This window comes from Citrus sinensis, chromosome 3 (genome assembly GCF_022201045.2).
Source record: "Citrus sinensis cultivar Valencia sweet orange chromosome 3, DVS_A1.0, whole genome shotgun sequence".
Classification (NCBI taxonomy): domain Eukaryota; kingdom Viridiplantae; phylum Streptophyta; class Magnoliopsida; order Sapindales; family Rutaceae; genus Citrus; species Citrus sinensis.
In genome coordinates, this window is record NC_068558.1 from 34,212,726 (window position 1) to 34,235,574 (window position 22,849).

Genomic DNA, 22,849 nt, shown 5'->3' on the forward strand with positions numbered 1-22,849 from the left:
TGTGTTATGTAGTTCATAGTCAAAGTGAAAACGGTCTATATTTTAGCCAATATTCGGTACATAAAAACATACTTTGAAAGTTAATTAATCTAACGGAACTCATTTTTTAAGGGGAAAGGAATCAATTTACAGGCATATACCTTCAAAAATTAGATTACTTAATTAGTTGAACTTACGTACCTCTGCAAATAGATTTAATGTCAATGTAGTCAATCCCAAAAAGTCTACACAAGTTCAGTGTACAAAAATGGTGCAAATCACGGGAAGCTTATCCGTCTTATCAACGCTTGAAAACGTGCTGAGAATTTGTTAGATTGAACACCGTGTGGACTGACTCCATCAGTTGCCCCACAAAAGTTAATGCAGTCCGCAATAGTTGTACGCCAAAGCATTATAATTTTTCTATTGCCTTTTAAATTGGCCAGTTGCTAATGAGAACTCAAAAATGACAGTCGTAATTTTATGAACCACCAATAATAATGGAGCCTCTTATGTTGAGTTTTATTACAGTCTCTGAATTCTGACTTTTTTTTATTTTTTTAAAGTCCTGTACGCTGGTGGCGTATGTATTATACAATCTGGGTATATCTATTGGGAGTCTGATTCATACATATGAAACATTTAGTGACAGAATAAATTCGAATTAGACTGGGACCACACCATTTTATCCTGAGGCCACACTCTTATAAGGTAAAATCAATAATTTTTATATCAAGAAGTGACATAAACTTTGTTTCCCAACTTTTTAAATATATTGTTTATTTAAGGAGAACTTTACGTGAAGTGATTTTATTTGTATAAAAATGAGCTAACTTACTGCTTTTTTTTTTTGCCATAATTTATAAGTAATAACGTCTGCGCTAATGAAAAGTTTCAATCAGATATACAAGTTCCAATATAGTATGCTACTGATAAAAAAATAAAACATCATCCTGCTGTTTATTTGATGGAAACCAAATGTTTGAAGTAGCTTGATTTACAAGAACCCGCTTTGCGAGTCCATGTTTTGTCTAGGAATCCTCAGTAGCATAGGCGGTGCCACGTTAGGACTAGAGCCCCCCTAACTTTCAAAATTACAAATTTAATTTAATATTTGTCTCATTTATTATAAAATTCCCTATTAAAATTAAACAAATAATCAAAATATTAAGTATTTATCTTTAACTTCCAACCCACAAAGATATTGTTATTTTGAGATTCGTTGCACGCTAACTCTCCTCACACAAAAAAAAAAAGAAATTATTTTATCTTATTGCGTTTATTAAAATGATTTTACTTCAATAAATCTTATGACACTTAAAATTCAATTTAATGTTTATATTACATAGGTGGGTTCTAATAACAAATTTTCAAAATTGAAAGAGATTGATAGGTTAACAAGAAAAATAGTTGATACTAAAAAAGATAAATTATGTTCATTAATTTGTTTATTGATAACATTAGTATTAAATTTACTTGTTGTCATAACTATAGTAGTAAAAGGCATTTTCAACTATGAATTTTGTGAAAAATTATCTATGAAATTAGATTAGAGATTAATAATTGAGTAATATTATTATTACACATGTAGAAAAAGATTAATTTTGTATTCTTGATGATAAGTTTATTTTTTAACGTTTTTAACATATGAAAACACGTCGAGATCAATTATAAATGTATTGAATATATTAATGAATTTTTATTTTTAATACTTGTTATTTATTGACATTTTTCAAATTACAATATTATTTATACTTAGCCCCTGCTAAGTTTAATTTCTGGCACCGCCACTGCTCAGTAGCTTTGCGTTATCAATCACAATTAATAGAAGCATCAAAAATAGCTTTTTTTTTAAATGTAATATAAGATTTGTACTTCTAAGTTCAGCATTTGAGTTCGTTACGATGAAGTTTCTGAGTTTCTTTACGAACTAACATAACATCCTTTGCATTTTCTCATCAAATAATAATAATAATAATAATAACATCCTTTATTAGCCGAGTCAGGTATAAAAGGTGCTGATGGGCAAGTGTGTCGAAGCAGAGTGATTCGTGATTATCACAAATGTGATCTTAACTAGCTCTGTGTGAAACTGGTCGATATGAATATAAAAAGAAATTGTAATTCAACTTTTAAAGTCTCTCTGTCTCAACCATTTTAATATCTTAATCAAAAGGTACATTTGATGGAAAAAAAAAATATTTGATGGCAAAAAATATTTAGACTTTCCATTCTCTCTCCGCCATAGTTTTGAGGAGATAAATGCCCAGTAAGCAAGTTTGATCAGTTGCTGTTAGGATCCAAATAAACGTTACTTAGTCAATTAATTTGTCCATTAATCTAGACCAAAAATGTTTTTTCTATTTTCATAATTCAACCCCAACCTTAGGCATGGATTTTTTTTTTTTTAATTGTTATAATATGAGAATCTAAAAATTAAAATTTATGGTGTGTTTACTTGTGAAATTGGGAAATCGAAATTCACAGTGGGAATGATTGATATTTTTTACTTGTTAAAATGGAATGGAGAATCGGAATAAAATATGTAATATCCACATATTTTTTAGTCAAGGAAAAGAAATTTGATTCGCATGGGATTGAGAATCAAGCTTGCATTCCTTGAATTCACCATTTTTCCCAACACACATTTCATAATTTCATTTTTTGTCCTCAATTAAAATATTATTTTAAGTTATTGTCATTATTCTAATAATAATAATAATTTTAAAATAATAATAATAATAATCATCATCATCATCATCATGATAATGATAAATATAATAATAATGAAAATAACAACAACAACAATAATAATAACGAAAAATAATGATATTAATAACCATAATAATAATAATGATAATCTAATAATACTATAAATAACTATTATTATAATAGTAATAATACTTTACAGTTAGTAATTTCATCATTTCACAAGCCTCCTTCAGTGGCTGATTTTGGGCATCTTGCGGATCTTCGCGTTTATCATATCCACCTTTTAAAAGAAGAAGAAGATGATGACGATGATGTGGTGTGTGCGTGTGTGTTTAGAACTGTACCTTCAGCCAGTCTTTAGTTTTAAGAAAGAGTAGGAGAGGAGGGGGAAAAAATGGAGAGGAGTGGAGGGGTAATGAGAAATTGATTTCTATTGTTTGGCTTTACAAAAAAATTAAAGGGAAAGAAATTACATGTTTTTTTTTATTTGGACAAGTACACCCATTGGACTTTAGTGTTAAAATGTTAATATTAACAGTAAATATAATAAAAAAATTAAACTATAAATTAAATTAATCTAGAACACAAATTAATAAGAAAACATTTAATTTTATATTATATTTTTAATTGATTGCTTCTTATTTTATAATCAAAATAACTAACCAAAAAGTAGTAGATGGACGACTAAAAGTTGCATATCAACGTAGAAGAACCTGACATACGGCTCAAACGGTGATTGATTTACTGAACTGCAACCAAAGGAACCATTTTTTGGATAATTTCAGAGCAATAGTATTCAGACTACTATGTAAAAAACATTCTAATCTTGGAAAACTTTTCCACCTTATGAAACATTGGAAAAATCTTCCCAACTTGACGCATCGACTTGTTGACCTCTCAATTGCACTTGTGTGTGGCTTCTATAAATTTGGCGTCCAGCATGCTTGTTTTCTGCACCTTTGTATGTTTTCCAAAAGCTAAGAGTCATCAAAAGATCTTTTGAATTTCAATAACACTTCGGTTTGACTTTATTTATTTGATTCTGTTTTTGTAATATCAATGGGGTCACCAACCCTCAGTACAGTAGTTCCTTCACTTGTTTTGTTGATCCTATTTTTTGTGTTAAGTTTTTTAATAACTGTTTCTTCAGAATCTAATGAAGAAGCTGATGCTCTTCTCAAATGGAAAGCCAGCCTTCAAAGCCATAACCAATCTCTCCTTCCTTCCTGGACTAACGCCACCACCAATGTTTCGTCCAAAATAAGCCCGTGTGCTTGGTATGGAATCTGTTGCAATGACGCTGGAAGAGTCACCAACATCAGCCTCAGAAATACGGGATTAAGTGGTACGCTTCGTGATTTGTCATTCTCATCGTTTCCTCAACTTGTGCTTCTTGATCTCAGTCATAATGGATTGTTTGGTACCATCCCATCTCAAATTGGTAACCTTTCGAAACTCAGCTACATTTCTTTAGATTCCAATCAGTTTTCCGGAAAAATTCCAGCGGAGGTTGGTCTTCTGACTCATTTGAAGATCCTTGGTTTTCAATTCAATCAATTAGATGGCTCAATTCCACCAGAAGTTTGTCAGTTAAGTTCTATCGAGGAGCTTTTCTTATACGCTAACCATTTAAATGGGTCGCTTCCTCTTTTTTTGGGTAACTTGAGCAATATCATTCGATTGTATATTAGTAATAATTCACTTTCTGGTTCTATTCCTATGAACATTGGAAACTTGAAATTTCTTTTTGAATTAGATTTGAGTGATAATCAACTTGGTGGTTCAATTCCTCTTTCTTTTGGTAACTTGAGTAACTTGGCTCGATTGTACCTTTATAACAATTTACTCATTGGTTCTATTCCGTCAAGTTTAGGAAACTTGAAGCTCATTGACTTACAGTTGAGCATTAACCAACTCACTGGTTACATCCCATATTCCTTAGGTAATGTAACAAGTTTATCATCTTTACTTCTAGCCAAAAATAAGCTTTATGGTTCTCTTCCGCCATTTGTTGGTAATTTGACCAACCTAAAAGAATTATACCTCCTTAATAACAGCCTATCCGGTTCCATTCCTCCCTCCCTTGGGAATTCAATGTTAACCTATCTAGTATTGGATTTCAATCATTTTACAAGTTATTTACCGCACAATGTTTGTCGAGGTGGAGCATTACAGTATTTTACTGTTTCTGAAAACCATTTCCAAGGAACAATCCCTAAAAGCTTGAGAAATTGCACAAGCTTATTCCGAGTACGCTTTAATGGAAACAACCTTACTGGAAATATATCAGAAGCTTTGGGCATTTATCCTAACTTGACTTTTATAGATCTCAGCCGCAATAATTTTTACGGTGAAATCTCATTTAATTGGGGGAAATGCCCAAAATTAGGCACTCTCAATGTTTCGATGAATAACATTACTGGAGGTATACCGCGTGAGATTGGAAACTCGTATCAACTACAAGCACTTGATCTTTCATTGAATCATATAGTTGGGGAGATTCCAAAGGAACTGGGAAAGTTAAATTCTCTAACCAAGCTCATTTTGAGAGGGAATCAACTGACAGGGCGTCTACCTACCGAAATCGGCTCACTCATTGAACTTGAATACCTCGACTTTTCTGCTAATAAGTTCAACAATTCAGTACCAGAAAGTCTCGGCAACTTGCTGAAATTGTACTACTTGGGCTTAAGCAACAACCAGTTTGTCCAAGAATTGCCAAAGGAATTGGAGAAGCTAGTTCAACTTTCAGAATTAGATGCAAGTCATAACCTCTTTGGAGGAGAGATACCATTTCAAATATGCAGTTTGAAAAGCTTGGAAAAGTTGAATCTCTCCCACAATAATCTCTCCGGTTCGATTCCAAATTGCTTTGAGGGAATGCACGGTCTATCAGTCATTGACATTTCTGATAATCAATTGCAAGGCCCAGTTCCAAATAGCACAGCATTTCGGAATGCCCCAGTGGAAGCGTTAGAGGGGAATAAGGAATTGTGTGGAAGTGTGAAAGGAATGCAACCATGCAAAGTTTTCTCGACACACAAGCAAAATTCTGGAGCCAAGTGGTTTGCACTAGTGTTCCCTGTTTTAGGAGCACTATTTGTTTCAATGGCGTTGATAGCAATTTTCATTCTTCGAAAGCAGAAGTCAGACTCAGGAGATCGACAGAGTAGCAACCAGAACCCTCAGGGATTGTTTTCTATATTAAATTTCGAAGGGAAACTCGTGTACGATGAAATTGTTAGAGCAACAAATGATTTTGATGCAGAGTATTGCATTGGAAACGGTGGACACGGAAGTGTTTATAGAGCTGAGCTACCATCTGGGGAAGTCGTAGCTGTTAAGAAATTTCACTCGCCACTCCCATGTGATCAGATTGCAGATCAAAAAGAATTCTTGACCGAAGTTCAAGCCTTGACAGAGATACGACATCGAAACATTGTGAAGTTTTATGGATTTTGCTCACATGCCCGACACTCTTTTTTGGTCTATGAATTTCTTGAAAGGGGTAGCTTGGCTGCGATCTTGAGCAGTGATGCAGCAGCACAAGAACTGGGTTGGAGTCGGAGAATGAATGTGATCAAAGGCGTAGCTGATGCTCTGTCTTACTTGCACCATGACTGCTTTCCTCCGATTGTCCATCGAGACATATCAAGTAAGAACTTGTTGCTGGATTTGGAATATGAAGCTCATGTTGCAGACTTTGGAATCGCTAAGTTTCTGAAGCCAGACTCGTCCAACTGGACTGAATTTGCAGGCACATACGGATACGTTGCACCAGGTATTTAGTATTCGTTTGTTACCATTTTGAGTAATTTTTTTATGTTATGTGTTTCGTAACTTAACAATGTACCTAGATATTGTTGAAAAATTTATGTAGTACATTCAGCAGACTTGTAAAAGCTTACTAGTTTATGCACATTTATCTCATAAACAGAGTAAACATTTTTTTTTTTGGGTCCTTGACCTTGCAGAGCTTGCTTACACAATGAAGATCACAGAGAAATGCGATGTGTACAGTTTTGGAGTGCTAGCGTTGGAAGTGATCAAAGGGAAACATCCAAGAGATTTTCTTTCTTCGATTTCATCTTCATCTCTCAACACGGATACAGCACTTGATGAAATGTTTGACCCGCGTCTTCCAGCTCCATCATGCAGTGTTCAAGAAAAACTAAGATCAATCGTGGAGGTTGCGTCTTCATGCTTAAATGAGAGTCCGAAGTCTAGACCAACTATGAAGATAGTCAGTCGACAATTGCAGATTTCAGCTGCCTTGACTGAGTCTTAATTTTCTAAGTATACTTCTAATTTACTTGGTGTCCTAGTGATTTAACCAAAAATCAAATAAAGCAATAATAATTAGTTTTTTTTTTTTTTTTTGAATGATTTGTCTTAGCTTTGAGTAAACGATTTGAAGGAACTTATCGCTCTCACCAATTGTCTTGAATGCTCTAATGGCTTATACTTTGTAGAATCGCTAATGTTGTGATAACAACTTTGATGGTTAAAGTTTGATTGTGAATCTCGATTGAATGACTTAATTTACATTTGATTCTTGTGCCGACCTCTACCAAGTTAATCTTGTTTCTGGATGTTTAATTTTGTTATCTCAAAGTTAATTAGTTGATGTCCTATATTTGATCAATGTGGATGGCTGATCAAAATTAAAGAATCCTTGAACGAATTGCGGCCTTGACAGAGATACGACATCAGGGCATTGTAAAACATGACTGACATTCAATTATAGTTTATGAATTTCTTGAAAGGGGTAGCTTGGCCATAATCTTGAGCAATAATGCAGCCACAGAAGGGTTAAGTGGGTTGGAGTCAGAGAATGAACAGGATAAAAGGCGTTGTCGATGCCTTGTAATATTCGTTTGTTGCCATTTTGAGGAATATTATCATCCAACACATTCTATAGAGATATAAAAGCTTACTAATTTATACGCATTGATCTTTCAAAAGCAAGTAAACATTTTTTTTTCTTTTTTATTTGTCCTTGACCTTGTAGAGCTTGCTTACACAATCAAGATCACATAAAAATGAGGTGTACAGTTTCGGAGTGTTAGTATTGGAAGTGATCAAGGGAAAGCATCCAAGAGATCAGATGTTTTTTTTCCGCAGTTTCAGCTTCATCTTCCAATGCCGCTTGATGAAATGTTGGATCCTCGGCTTCCACTTGATCCATAGTTCGATGTTCAGAGCAAGTTGATCATTACTGTTTGAATTTTAAATATCTGCCTTCATTTCTGCTGCACAAGTTAATTATACGCATCATGCTTATGCAGGCCTTAATTCGGAGCAAAATAATGTTATTAGTTGACAGAATGTGCAACTAGAGAATGATGTAATTCATAGTTAATTAGTCTGTCTTCAACACAAAATAGAAAAATTAGTTGACAGATGGCCACAAAAGACTAGCTTCGTTTTTGCTAAAAAATAAATAAAATCTGCTTCTATGCCCCCAATTTCAAAACTATCATTGATATAGAGCCATTGAACCTGGGCTTCAGATTCAACTTTTCAGCGTTCCATTTCTAGCCTGAAGTTTTTGAGAGCTTGGACGCACTTGACACTACATAACCCTCGCGAGATATGTCCCAAAATCCCCTGGGCCATAATTTTGCTACAAAACCCGACAGAGTTAATGATCCTTATTAATTATGAATTACATCGTCCTTTGGTTGCACAAGTTTGGATAAAAATCGGCTGAGTTTGTGTGGACTATTAAGCACTAAATCAATAGTTGAGATTTGTCCAACGTGAATTAACAAAAAAATTGTGAATGAAGTTTTGTTTGGTATTAAGGTATTGTTATCTTTAAATCACAATTATTGTGAAAAATAAAGGTATAATAAAAAAGTAAAAGTTAGTAATTTGTAATAAATATAACTTTTAAATGATAATTTTGATAAAAATAATAAAGATACATAAGTTTTCTATCATTTCAGTTTCTAAATTATAGTGATGATAGAGTTACAAACTCTTATATAAATTTATTTTGTATAAACTGATGCATAAATTATTTGTTAGATAAAATCATAAAAATATAAAATAATAAAATAAATTATGTGAAATAAAAAATATTTTATTTAATTTAATTATGTCATATTAATTTATATAAAATAAAATTATATAAAAATTTATAGTTAGGTTATTGATCTGCACCGATATGTAGAGTCTTCTATTTATGTTAGCGTAAACCAGCACCTATACATACAGTATTCTATTTGGTTGAGTGCTCTATCCAATTTTTCCGTCCAATATGATTACTCTTAAAATAAAAACCATGGACCCCATGAACGAGACGTCACGTGGGCCCACTAACCTTGATGATCATATCTTTTTCATGGAGCTGGCTAAGTTACAGATTCTGTAACATACAGATCCAACTTAGCCAGCTCCTGATTGGTTAGCTAGCTACCAAACAAAAACAATTGCACGCTTTTTCTCCATATGCAGGACAGGTGTGGTGCATGCATTGGGTGCGTATGTTACAGAATCTGTAAGGTAGACAGGTCCCTTTTTCATGCAAAAAAAAAACACCCCCGCTTTACAACGACACCGTCTTTTCTTTGTCTTTCCTTTCGTTTTCGTCAGCCTCCACCAACCCTTAAATAGCCGCCCCATTTTCTTTCACTCCGAGCCATTGTCCACGCGTCCCACCATGATTGCTTCTCCGGTTCTAATCACAACATTTTCGTCAAATGGACGTACGAGATGGGCCCCATCTCTGCGCAGACCACACCGTCTATTCTCTTTGTGAAAAGAAAATAAAACTATTAAAATCTGTAAATCATTCTATCTTCTCGTGATAAATTGAATTCAACTCTTTTTTTAATCTTTTATTTATAAATAGTAAATAAAAAAATCAAAAGAATTCAACTGAATATTCCTTTTGAGAAATTATAAAAACAGAATTATACAGTGGTGAACTTCCTTGCACGAACATGACCTTGATTTAATTTATTGAACATACGTATATGTTACTTTAATATATTTTTTTCTTATAGTTTACAAAATGTAGTGCTTATTTTCTTTCGTATACCAAATAATAGATGTGTATGTAGGTTGAAGCAAATATAATTTTATAAACTAACATTATGTTGTATCGTATTTGGTATAATATTTAATTTTGGGGTAAAAGCTCGTTTAGTCCCTATATTTTGAAGTTAGTGCCCGTTTAGTCCCTATATTTTTAAAAATACCTCAAATCATCCCTACCATTAAATTATTGACACTTTTGCCATTATCTTTTGTTCCTTTTAACTTATTTTTATAATATTGCCCTATTATAATAATTTTTTAGACATTATTAAAAAGAAAAAAATAACCCTATTATAATAATTTTTTTAGACATTATTAAAAAGAAAAAAATAAATTACCAGTTTAACACCAAAAAATAAAATAAAATAAATATATATATATTAATTTTTGTGGAACACACTCTTGAGTTAAAATATTAATTTTTCTACAAAAATTGATAATGTAATTTTTTACGATATTAATTTTTTAGACATACGTGAGCTTCCACAAAAATTAATATTTACCTTTTTTGTTTTTATTTTATTTTTGAGTTTAATTTGATAATTTAATTTTTTATTAATATCCAAAAAAGAAACATTATTGTAAAAATGTAATATTGTAAAAGCAAGTTAAAAATAATAAAAAATAATGGCATAAGTGTCAATATTTAGTAGCAGGGACGTTTTGAGGTGTTTTTAAAAATACAGGGACTAAATGGACACTAACCTCATAATATAGGGACTAAACAAGCTTTTACCCTTTAATTTTGACATCTTATGACATTATTATTAAATCTTCAATAAAGATTCTTCATTGTATTAAACAATTTTCTATATAATATAAATTATGTATTTCGTCATAATAGAAGCTGTCAAGAAATATTGTTTCAACTTTATATTAAGAATTTGTATTCATAAATATATAATATGATCTAAACCTTAAACATTAAAATTGTTTCATAACTTAGTTATCAATAAAAGATTTAACAATTTTTTAATTATTGATTGTAAATATTAGCACATTATAATACAATATTAAAATAACCTTAATCTATTACTTCACATTGTAAATCTATAGAATTAATTTGAATTAGTAAAATTATTAAGCCAAAGTTAGAAAGATATATCAAATTTGGCTAGAACTACCTATTAAAGAAACATTTACGTATTCTATATGGATACATTATGTGGCAGAAAAATGAAAACTTTGGCTAGTCAACCAATTAATCAAACAAGGTCCCCTGAATATAATGAGAACTTGACCTTTTGTTGTATATTAGCAACAAGTTGAGTGTTGTGTGACTTAAGATTAAAATATTAATTAAACTACAAAATTATATCATTTAAGAAATTATATTTAGGTATTTACTTAATTAAAATTTTAGTTAGCCGCCTAGTGACTTAGATTTAGAATTTTAGATAAGACTCTAGTTCATCTCTCATGTGAGAATGTTAATTCACTAAGCATCATGTGGCATTTTCTTCAAAGATTTTTTAATTGTTTGATGGTTGTGAGAGTAAAATTTAAATTAATAAAAATAAATATAATTATCATGTTAACGGGACCACATCTTAGTCGCTAATTCATATAAGAATATGAATTCAAATATCACATAAATAAAATAAAAAAAAATAGATTTATTAACATCGCAGTTACAAGTTAACTTTAAATTTTTAATGAATCTGTCATTATATTTTTTTCGCTGAATAATCATATTAATATTTAAGTTATTAGATAAGGATCCAACATTAACATTTGAAGTTTATGCTTTAATAAATTGTGTAAATTCGATAACAAAAACATTAAATTCAAACAAAAGTAAAATTTACATGTTGTTCAGCTAGTCTTGGAATAACAGAGTACTTGTGCAATACTTATTACGACCAAAAGAAAATTTTTTGATTGGCCATGTCTTTCAAATTCGTAATCAAATGGCAGATGTTTTAACTAAATTTGTACTCTGTCGCTTTGATTTTTATGTTTGGCTCGATCCCAGCCAATTACTTTATTATTTTTTATTGGTTATTCGGAAATAAATGAAGTCTATTATTCAGAAAAATAATTACATGCAAAAATCGTACTCCATTTTCAATTATTCGTATCCAGAATCTTACAAAAAGGTAATAATATTCCTAATTAATTAAAAAAAATGATGCGCAAGCAGGCAAGTCCACACGAAACCGACCGAAAAGCGCAAAAGAAAAACAAAAGAAAAGAAAAAGAAACACGTTCATTCAATTTATCGCGATACGATAAATGCTTAACAAAATGTCATATCAATTTCACCATCAAAACTACGGTAATTTCTTATATAGATTAAAAAAAATTAAAAGCAAATAAAAACAAAAAAAAAAAGCAACAACTGTACTGCAACTTAGCGTTCCCAATTTTCCAATAAATAAAATAAGAGTTATTTTAAATATCCCTCCCGATTTGATATAATTCCAGTTAGATGGTGAAATTAATTATATTCTCACTTATCTTCTTTACGGTTATTATACATACACGTATAACGTTAGTATTTGAGGGCAAAAATGTACAAGACATGTTGAAAATCTAAAAAAAAAATTAACAATTAAAAATGGTTTGAAATTCATTAGATAATTATATTATCCAATTACACTAAATATCTATTGTGTAAAATAGTGAATTTTCTCTTTCTCCAGCACAAAAAAGTAATGAAAATATCTTGCTCTCACATCAAGAATCAAAGCATTTTCCACTCTACTCCCCTACTCTCAGTTTCTAGAACAAAAGTAAATAAACAATATATAACCCATGAAAAAGACAAGCATGGGTGGTCGGAAAAGGCCATCGACCAGTGACGATTGACGGCGGTCGGGATATGCCACTGGTATTGGAGTTTGTAAGAAGTTAGTTACTTTATTAAAGTCTAAAATTTTTAAATACCTTTAATTTTTCTTATTTTTAGAGATTTCATAAGTAGTTGTTGGTTGAGTTTGATTTTCTTGTTCATTGGGTTGATGGTGGAAAAATTGATTAAAAAGAGAATGGGTTTAGCAATATGTGGGCATGAGTTGAAAAAAAATTGTTATTGGTTGTGTTTTTGTTTGTGATTTACACCATAAATAGTATAATAAAACATATAAAACTAATAATTTGTGATTTTTATGACAAATATGTATGTAAAATAGAAGTAGTCTTAGCTGTAATGTTTATTTTTTCGGCCAAAGTTTACTAAAGTTGATCTGTTTATAAATTTGTAGTATTTTTGTGCGCCCGTCGCACAAACACAATTTTTGTGTTTTTTAGCGACAGGGGCCTGTCCCCCGTGCGACAGACCCACGTTGCACGAACACAGTTTTTGTTTTTGGGCGACAGCATTATCGCCCGTGTGACGGGCTTATGTCGTCTGAATTCAATTTCTGTGTTTTTGGGTGACAATGCTTGTCATACAGGCGACAACCCTTGTCGCCCAAAAAACACAGTTTATGCTTAATATTAATTCAAAATAAAAATAGTAAACAAACACACACACACACACATAATTAAAACATATATATACATTATTATTATCACAATTATTATTAATAACTTTATTAAAATGTATTACTATTATCATTATTTTTCTTTATTATTGTAAACGTTGTTTTTATTTTTTAGTAATATCGTTGTTGTTGTTGTTGTTGTTGTTGTTGTTATTATTATTATTATTATTATTATTTTTCTTCTTCTTCTTCTTCTTCTTCTTCTTCTTCTTAATTATTACTTTGTTTTCACTTATTAGTGTCTGCATATTCACATATGATCGGGACGAAATGCCAACTGAACCGTCTGTTGTTTCACTAGAACCTGCAGCAGAAATGGATTGGTTTGACTTAGCAGACGAGAATAAGTTTGCTCTCCTTGATTTGAATGATGAGGTTCACATTGAGTAGGTGATAGCAATAGAAGCTTCTCTTGAGAGGATGCCAGCAAATGACGATGGAGATCACTATGCGGATGAACCTACAAAAAATGATATTGACAATGATTTGCCTCACGCTGATAGCGAAGGAGAGTTTAATGAAGTTGTTGGCGCTGCGCTTGAGTTTTTGTATATTCTGTATAAATGTGATACTAACGAACTCACATTATAGTGACAATGCCATGTATAAAGTATAACTCAACTATCATAGCATATTGTTAGTGCAATTGTTCTTTTTGTGTATATGAGTGACTGTTGGATGTATAGGTTGATGAAATTGAGTCAATTTGTGACTGTCACCAACTGTAAGCTGCGGAAATGCACATGTCGCTGTAATTTAAATTATGATGTCATTCTACTTAGTATTATTTTCTAATTCAATTAACTCATACTAATGTTTTTTTTTCCTTTTGGTACAAATTTAAATGTTTGTTATTTATGTTGTTGGTTTGGTGATATACAACTTGATGGTTTGGAATTTACTTATTTCTTTAAACAACTAAAATACTACTAGTTTAGTGGTGATGGAATCCTTTAATGTATTTTGGAGACTGACATAGTCTGTTGCTGAGAAAACTAAATTATATTTTAGTGGTTTTGATTTCACGCGACAGTTTCTGTCTCCCAAGAGACGAGCATTCGTCACTCAAAATTAGTTAAACAAGTTTTCTGTAATTTGGTGAGACAGCCACCTGTCTCCCGGGAGATGAGCATTCTTCACTTAAAATTACATAAACAAGTTTTCTGTAATTTGGGGAGACAAACACCTATTGCCCAGGAGACAGTGCATGTCACTTAAAAAGTAGGCGCGATTGCGATAGGCCCTGTTGCGTGCGCGATTTTATAGAAATCCAAAATAGCCTCTTAAGCTTGTTGTCGCAAACGTTTTGTACTAGATGATGAGTTTACAAAACATGACTTTGCATGAATGCACCATCAACACCTTAATCTACCTAAAATGAGACAAAAAATTCCTAATAGATATTTTGTCGAGCACCTCATGTGCCATTTATTAACTACCAACTTCATTAAATCATTTTTTAATATTTACTCGACAATCAATCCTAATTCTCATTTATAATCATCTATACACTCATCTATCATCAATCAATCTTAGTATATGTTACTTTAATTCAACTGATATTCCTTTTGAGAAATTATAAAAACAAAAAATTATACGGTAGCCAACTTCCTTGCATGAACATGACCTTGATTCAATTTATTGAATATACGTAAATGTTACTTTAATATACTTTTTTTATAGTTTACAAAATGTAGTGCTTATTTTCTTTTGTATACCAAATAATAGATGTGTATGTAGGTTGAAGCAAATATAATTTTATAAACTAACACTATGTTGCATCGTATTTGGTAAAATATTTAATGTTGACATCTTATGACATTATTATTAAATCTTCAATAAAGATTCTTCATTGTATTAAACAATTTTCTATATAATATAAATTATGTATTTCCTCATAATGGAAGCTGTTAAGAAAGATTGTCTCAACTTTATATTAAGAATTTGTATTCATAGATATATAATATGATCTAAACCTTAAACATTAAAATTGTTTCATAACTTAGTTATCAATAAAAGATTTAACAATTTTTTAATTATAAATCGTAAATATTAGCACATTATAACACAATATTAAAATAAACCTTAAAGTTAATTTATTATCGTCACATTATAAATCTATAGAATTAATGTGAATTAGTAAAATTATTAAGCCAAAGTAAGAAAGATATATCAAAGTTTGGCTAGAACTGCCTATTAAAGTAACATATATGTATTTTATATGGATACATTATGTAGCAAAAAAAATGAAGATTTTTGTAACAAACCTGGCAAATATCTAAATTGCTATGTTGATACTAAATAATTAATCGCTTTAAGAATCCATTTACTTTTAGTGTAAATCAAAAGGATGAAGATAGATTCACGGAACTTCTGCCTCAAAAAAGCAAACGATCCAAATTGGATAAATAGTCAACCAATTAATCAAACAAAGTCGTCTAAATATAATGAGAACTTGACCTTTTACTTTATCTCAGCAACAAGATGAGTGTTGTGTGACTTAAAATTAAAATATTAATCAAACTACAAATTTATATCATGTAAGAAATTATATTTAGGTATTTATTTAATTAAAGTTTTAGTTAGCCACCGAGTGACTCTTATGTGAGAATGTTAATTCCCTGAGCATCATGTGACATTTTCTTTAAAGATTTTTGAATTGTTTGATGGTTGTGAGAGTAAAATTTAAAATAATAAAAATAAATGTAATTATCATGTTAATGGGACCACATTTTAATCATTAATTCATATAAAAATATGAATTCAAATACCATGTAAATGAAATTTAGAAAAATAAATTGATTTGTTAACATCACAGTTACAAGTTGATTTTAAATTTTTAATGAATCTGTCATAATATTATTTTTTTCCTGAATAATCATATTAATATTTAAGTTATTAGATAAGGATCCAACATTAACATTTGAAGTTTATGCTTTAATAAAATTGTGTAAATTCGATAACAAAAACATTAAATTCAAATAAAAGCAAAATTTACATGTTGTTCAGCTAGTCTTGGAATGACAGAGTACTGGTATAGAGTTACGTTCAATACTTATTACGACCAAAATAAATTTTTATGATTCGCCATGTCTTTCAGATTTGTAATCAAATGGCACATGTTTTATCTAAATTTGTATTCTGATGCTTTGATTTTTATGTTTGGCTAGATCCAAGGCAATTACTTTGTTATTTTTGATTGGTTATTCGGAAATAAATGAAGTCTATTATTCAGAAAAATAATTACCTGCAAAAATCGCACTCCATTTTCAATTATTCGTATCCAAAATCTTACAAAAAGATAATAATATTCCGATCTAATTAAAAAACGACACGTAAGCAGACAAGTCCACACGAAACCTACGTAAAAGCGCAAAACAAAAAAGAAAAAGAAAAAGAAACACGTTCATTTAATTTATCACGATACGATAAATGCTTAATAAAATGTCATATCAATTTCACCATCAAAACTAGGGTATTTTCTTTAATTATATTAAAGAATTTTTTTAAAAGCAAATAAAAACAAAAAAAAAAAAGCAACAAGTGTACTGGAACTCACCGCTCCCAATTTCCCAATGAATAAAATAAATATAAAGGACTCGTGCGTGCCTTCCATTTACCTCCTGTTTTTGTCACCCGCCTCTTCCTCATCTCGCCACCTGTTTCCCCCACTACACCCCCAAGACGTCACCGTTTCATTCTCACTCCTTCCTCACACCCCTCTACTTTTCCCCACATTCCTTCGTTTCGTATCAACTCAAAAATTCGTTTTTTTAACATTAATAATAATAATTTTATTGAAATAAATCAATCAAAAAGGTAACCCCAAATATCTCCTCCAGCTTTTTGCTGCTTCTTAATTTTGATCGACTATGACGATGTACTAAAGCTTCAATTTTTTTCAGTTTTTTTCAGTCAACGCTTTTGCTTCAAGATTTCGTTTTACCTTCCTTGAAAATTAAAGCTCACCTAATTGATACGATTAAAATTCTTTTTTTAGCTGAAGATTGATACAATTTTCAGTTCATTTTTTTCTTAACTTTGTATCCGGATTTGCTACTTTTGTTTAAAGTTTTTTTTAATTTTTTTTATATTTTTCTGTGGAGCTAAGCACGACTTTGGTTACAGCTTTATATTATTTTAACATATAATTAGACTAATTTATTTATTTGTGGATTTATTATTTTTTAAATATGGTTTGAGACTTCTGATGTTTCAATATTTATTGCACACGTGTAGTGCAGTGGCTTTAATAAATGTGGTACTGTAAAGTTTAAAGCTTTTTGCATGTGAATGAGTTGGTGTGTACTCTTTCATTGATGTTTAGATTCATGTATGTGGTGATCTCTGATCTGGGTACATGTTAGATTTTAATTTTATGGCATGGTTCATTTGACCAAATTTTATTGTTACTTGAACTGATGAACACGAATTTTGAAGTGAATACGTGTGTTTGATTGACTGGATTTTGTAAGATTCCTTTGTAGAAATATTTTAATCCCACGAACAGTATGATTCAGCAAATAGCTTTGGGAATGGTATTGATTCTATTCTTGTTTGTTTATTCATATAAGAACTTTGATGCAACCTTCAGATTCCTTTTGAACTATGTAGTTATATATTTGGATTAGTTTATAGCATATCAACTGTTGATTGTTGCATTTAGATGTTTTTTGTTACTTCCGCTCTTGATTGCTTATTATATGTTAGTTAAAGAGCAAACATTATACAAGTTCTTGATTGATTAGTGCTCTTTCGTATAACGGGTTCGTGACTGATGTTCACTTTCTTATTTGACTTTGTTTATGCAGTTCTTGTAGAGAGATTGTGTAATTTGAATATTCAGATACTTCCGTAGCTGATGGCTTCGCCAGATATTGAGTCTCCCTGGCTTTGTGCCGCTGGCGAATCCTTCTGTGGGTCGTTTAATATACGTGTGGAGGAGGGGAATGCAGCCGATATTTTACATGTGCTGGAAGTTCCCACCTCTTCTGTACCCTATAACTGTAGTATACCCAAGCCACCCCCTCTCCCTATTAAACCCTGTACAAAAAACAAATATCCCAATAGATTTTTACATTGTAGTTTTGTTCCAAAGGAAACAAAGGATGTATGGGATAAGCTTTTCAAGGAAGGAAATGGTGCAGATGTCTATATTATAACCATGGACGAATCCTGTATTCAAGCTCATTCCAGTATACTGGTTAGTTAATTGAACTTTGCCTTACTTCTCTGTTAAAGTGGAGCTACTCGGGATTATCTCATTGACAATTTCTTTAGTACTGTAAAGTAATTTCATTTCGGAGATGTTATGGATGTTAAATAGATGTTCCAGTGGCTATGTTAGCAATTTTAGAACCTGCGTGAAGAGTTGGCATCTATTCAACATAAATATACAGTGTTTGGAATTACTCTGTTTATAAATGGATAGAAGAAATCCTGGGACCGTTAATATTCAATTTTGATGGGAGAAAATTCCTGAAGTTAGAACTGTTATTTGTGCAGAGTATTGCCTCACCTGTGCTGGGGAATATTCTGCAGCAATCAAAAGTAAAGAATGGTTTCAAATATATCAAAATTCCAGGGGTGCCTCATGAAGCTGTCTATGCATTTTTTCGTTTTCTCTATTCCTCCTGGTATGTTGAAAGAATTCTTGCCATATTCTCATTATGCTTGAATATCTAAGTGGGCTGTCAAAATCATTTCTGTGATAATTTTCCTATCTGTATCTTTTGTCATATTCTGAACATTATTTTGTTTCGTAAAATGATGAATATAATTTTCAGAGGATTTGCACGTTACTGATTTATTGGGTCCTAAGATTCCTTGAAAATGAATTATCATGGTGTTGATGATTCAAAAATGGGTCCCAGATTTTCACTGCAGTAACTCTGACATTTGATTTTGTTCCTGTTTGATATTATGTTCTTATAATGTTTATCAATAATAGTTGATGCAACATTAGAGTCCCTGTGAAGCACATTTACGCTTACATTAGTCATTGTATTTTAAAAATACTCAGTGCATCTAGTTTGTTTATTCTGTTTAATTCTTATAAAGACTATTTCCTGAGAAATAGCTTTCAGGCATTTGACTCAAGCTATGGTGAGTTTGATTTTCCAGCTGACCTATCTTCTGGTCTGTGGTTCTACCTATAGTTCTTCCAATGTCATAATTGTCCACATTGATGGTAACTGAGGCTTGAAACACAAAAGAAATGACTCGGTATCTAAACTCTGGTTTTGTAAAAGAACCCTTGGACAGAGGAAAGAGAGTCTTACATGGTTTATATGCTTGTTCTGAAAGAGAGAACCTTGTTTCTTGATTTGCATGATAAATGGTAGTTGATCCAATTTTTGCTTTGGTAGAACAAGATGGTCCAAGTTACCTTTCAGTTATTTTCTGCATTTTCAACCGTCCTGGCTTACCTTGTTTGACTTATTGATTCTTCCATATCCTAATGCAGCTTTGAAGAGGAAGATTTGAAGAAGTTTGTTCTCCATTTGTTGGTTTTGTCACACTCCTACTTGGTTCCACCTCTGAAAAGAGTGTGTGAATACTTTCTAGAACAGGGAGGGTTAACCAAAGAAAATGTAATAGATGTGCTACAGTTAGCAAGGAACTGTGATGCACCAAGACTCTCCTTAATATGTGTGCGTATGGTTGTGAAGGACTTCAAAGCTATAACTTCAACTGAAGGTTGGAAAATCATGAAGCGTGCTAATCCTGCACTGGAACAAGAACTTGTAGAGTCCGTTGTTGATGAAGACTCCGTAAGGCAGTTCCTCTTCTTATTTTGGAGCAATTTATATTGGTTTTTTGATGATGCTAATGATATTGCCTTACGTTATGTGGAATCTATTATGATGACTGCCAAATGTCTTCCTGTTTGCGTTTTGAAATTTTGATTCCTTTATTGGATTGTGGTAATTGTTGTTTTCATATTGATTTTAGTATTAATATCTGCACCAAAAATGTTTGCATTAGCCCCTATGCGCCTGCTCAGCATGATAAATGTTGAGTACAATACAACTCCCTATAGTTTGCTTCTCAATTTAATAACCATTGTGTTCTTTCCTGTAAAGAATTCTATAATTTAAGCATCAGTATTGGTTAAACGTATGAGAATTTATTTTTCACTTCCTTCAAAATTTGATAAATTTTCCAACCTTTTCTTTGTAGTCAGTCTCAAATAAAATGTGTTTGTGCATTATGCTTGAACCCTGTTTTTCAATTTATTTCTGAAATACGTCATTTTGAATCACTTTTTTAAAGGCATTTTGATGTTCAGAATGTATTTAAGTTAACCACGGCAGAGCTTTTGCACATTTGGCATTATATTTCTTCTCTGTGGAATATCTTTGGACCCCGTAAAAGCTCTCCAGTTTAATCATTTAGCGACTTTTTGTCTGATAGAACATGTTTCCTCGAAGGCATGTGCGCTTAGTTAAATGCAATATAGTTGCCAGTTTTCTGAATGACATAAATAAAATTTGTAGTTTATTATGATTTCAAACCCCTGAATGCATATTCACCACTACTTCAATCAATTTACTTCTCAATACCTTGGTGGTAATTTCTCATTTTATTAATTTCCACATCCAGAGTTCTGTTTTCTTTCATGAAAGCTAAAAAATGTGTTTGCTTTCATTATAATTTCTCTCTTAAAACATGATGCTAGTGCAGGCATCATTGGACTGCAGAGGACAAGAACTGCTGTCTCAAATTATGATTTACTTGTAATATTGAGCATGAATAAGTGTGTACTGAATGCGCTTTTCTGAGATAGTTATTTAGAAAGTAGAGTGCAAAAATATTCCCTTATTAATTAGAAAGTCAACTCGTGATATTGCTGTCATATGGTTTCAGGAATTTTATGACTCATTTAGAATCACTTCCGTTGTTGTCACATGGATTCAGGAACTCTGTTACTCATTTTGAATCACTTCCTGATTTCAGAGAAAACAAGAGAGGTTAAGAAAAGTGGAAGAGCGAAAGGTGTATTTACAGCTGCATGAGGCAATGGAGGCACTTCTTCACATATGCAGGGACGGCTGTAGGACAATTGGTCCACGTGACAAAGTGCTGAAAGGAAGCCAGGTTGCCTGCAATTTTCCAGCTTGCAAAGGGCTCGAGGCTTTAGTCCGTCATTTCTCCAACTGTAAGACTCGGGTTCCTGGTGGATGTGTTCACTGTAAACGCATGTGGCAGCTGCTTGAACTGCATTCTCGCATGTGCAATGAACCTGATTTATGCAAGGTCCCTCTTTGTAGGTAAGCATGAAACTTCCGTTAACCTGTGTTTGTGCCATTAAACATTTGGGAAAGAAGAACTGAAAGTCATTTATACTCTATAGAATTTCTTGTTAACAGATCGTAGTTTTGGGAAAATAAGCTTTAAATACTTGAATTTTTTTGTTTTTGTTTTTTGGAAAAGAAGAAAACAGGATATGGGGTTCTTTTTTACAGTGGTATTAACAATGTTTCTGTAAATATGGATTGCTAGGCATTTCAAGGAAAAAATGCAGCAGCAGAGCAAAAAAGACGAAGCCAAGTGGAAATTGTTGGTGAGCAAGGTAATATCAGCAAAGAAAGCATTCGGACCATTTTCTGCCCGGCATGCAGGTTTATTATGACGTCCTTTAATTTCAGCACATTCTTGTATCTGTTCGAATGCAGGGTTAATAATATTTCCCGACTTCTGTAAGAAACCTGATAAATTGTAAAAATAAAAGAATAATAGTGAATAAATTTTTTTGTTTCTTGGTAAGAGGATCTTGCAGAAGAATGGTGAAGTGAAACGATTAAGTTTCAGTTTCAGATCTAAATATTCATTCTGCGATGTTTCTTTTTTCTTTTTCTTTTTCTTTTTCTTTTTTTTGAATGAAACACATTATTATTATTTTTTTGGAAGGAAACAAATTTAATTGAAACATAGAAAACATCACAAGAGATTAGCAATTTCTGCTGGACAGTCTTCAATCCAGATGGTCTCATCTGGAGAAGAGAAAGGAAATAATGTTTGAACTCGTACTATAGATATTAGTATTTGATAAATTAATAATTAAATGTTTGTTTGAAAGTCTGTACATGACATTATGAATTATTCACTTGTATGATTTAATTGTAATCCTAGGAGTAGTTCTGGCAATAATATGTTGTTATAATTTCTGCATAGAGAAATTTGAATGTATTATAATTTCTGCATATCGGTGAAGTTGATTTGGTTGTCCATTAAATTTAATAAAATAAACCTAAAAAATGTATTTATGTTACAAAAGCAGAGCATTAAATTTGGAAGTACTAGTATCTATTTTTTGTCTAGATAATAATCTCTTTTTTGATCAACCCTAAAGAATAATTTCTTACGCAAGGGGTAATTATAATTTTTTGAATTACGGCTGGAAATTAAAAATAAATAAATACATTTGTTTTTCCAGCAATTATCTTGTGTGCGTCAAACTAATGCCACGACTTGGTGAATGTGTATGGGTCGCTGCTAGCATATATTTTTCAACTTTTTAATTAAGGGTGGGAAAAAAATTTGTGTCTAAAATGTGACAGAGAAAAGATGTTAACAATTGCCACATTATCAATTTTTACTTGATAAATTAGTAATTAAAA

The 22,849-nt window shown here is 31.6% G+C and overlaps 2 protein-coding genes across 6 annotated transcripts in view; both read left to right on the forward strand.

Moving 5' to 3' along the window:
- The window catches only part of LOC102614804 (BTB/POZ and TAZ domain-containing protein 3), a 35,549-nt gene extending 13,472 nt beyond the window's left edge, over nt 1-22,077 (forward strand). Inside the window, exons 1-6 of one of the 5 annotated variants that reach the window (XM_052437593.1) lie at nt 16,861-17,045; nt 18,038-18,429; nt 18,732-18,862; nt 19,693-19,999; nt 21,186-21,499; nt 21,732-22,077. In XM_052437593.1, coding sequence (XP_052293553.1) covers nt 18,088-18,429; nt 18,732-18,862; nt 19,693-19,999; nt 21,186-21,499; nt 21,732-21,861 — 1,224 coding nt within the window. In that variant the 5' untranslated portion in view covers nt 16,861-17,045; nt 18,038-18,087 and the 3' untranslated portion in view covers nt 21,862-22,077. The other 4 variants (XM_006492690.4, XM_052437596.1, XM_052437595.1 and 1 more) reach the window with 4 other exon arrangements.
- LOC102630514 (MDIS1-interacting receptor like kinase 2-like) lies at nt 3,736-7,116 on the forward strand. The gene is made up of 2 exons (XM_015525341.3): nt 3,736-6,472; nt 6,666-7,116. Exons 1-2 carry the CDS (start codon nt 3,751-3,753, stop codon nt 6,977-6,979), a joined length of 3,036 nt encoding a protein of 1,011 aa, XP_015380827.2. The 5' UTR covers nt 3,736-3,750; the 3' UTR covers nt 6,980-7,116.
- Nucleotides 22,078-22,849: the final 772 nt, after the last annotated feature.

Excerpts from the sequence above, each read along its gene's own strand:
- LOC102630514 (XM_015525341.3), top strand. The coding sequence starts at position 3,751 with ATGGGGTCACCAACCCTCAGTACAGTAGTTCCTTCACTTGTTTTGTTG. Across the intron at positions 6,473-6,665 it reads ATACGGATACGTTGCACCAG|AGCTTGCTTACACAATGAAG; the intron begins GTATTTAGTATT and ends TTGACCTTGCAG.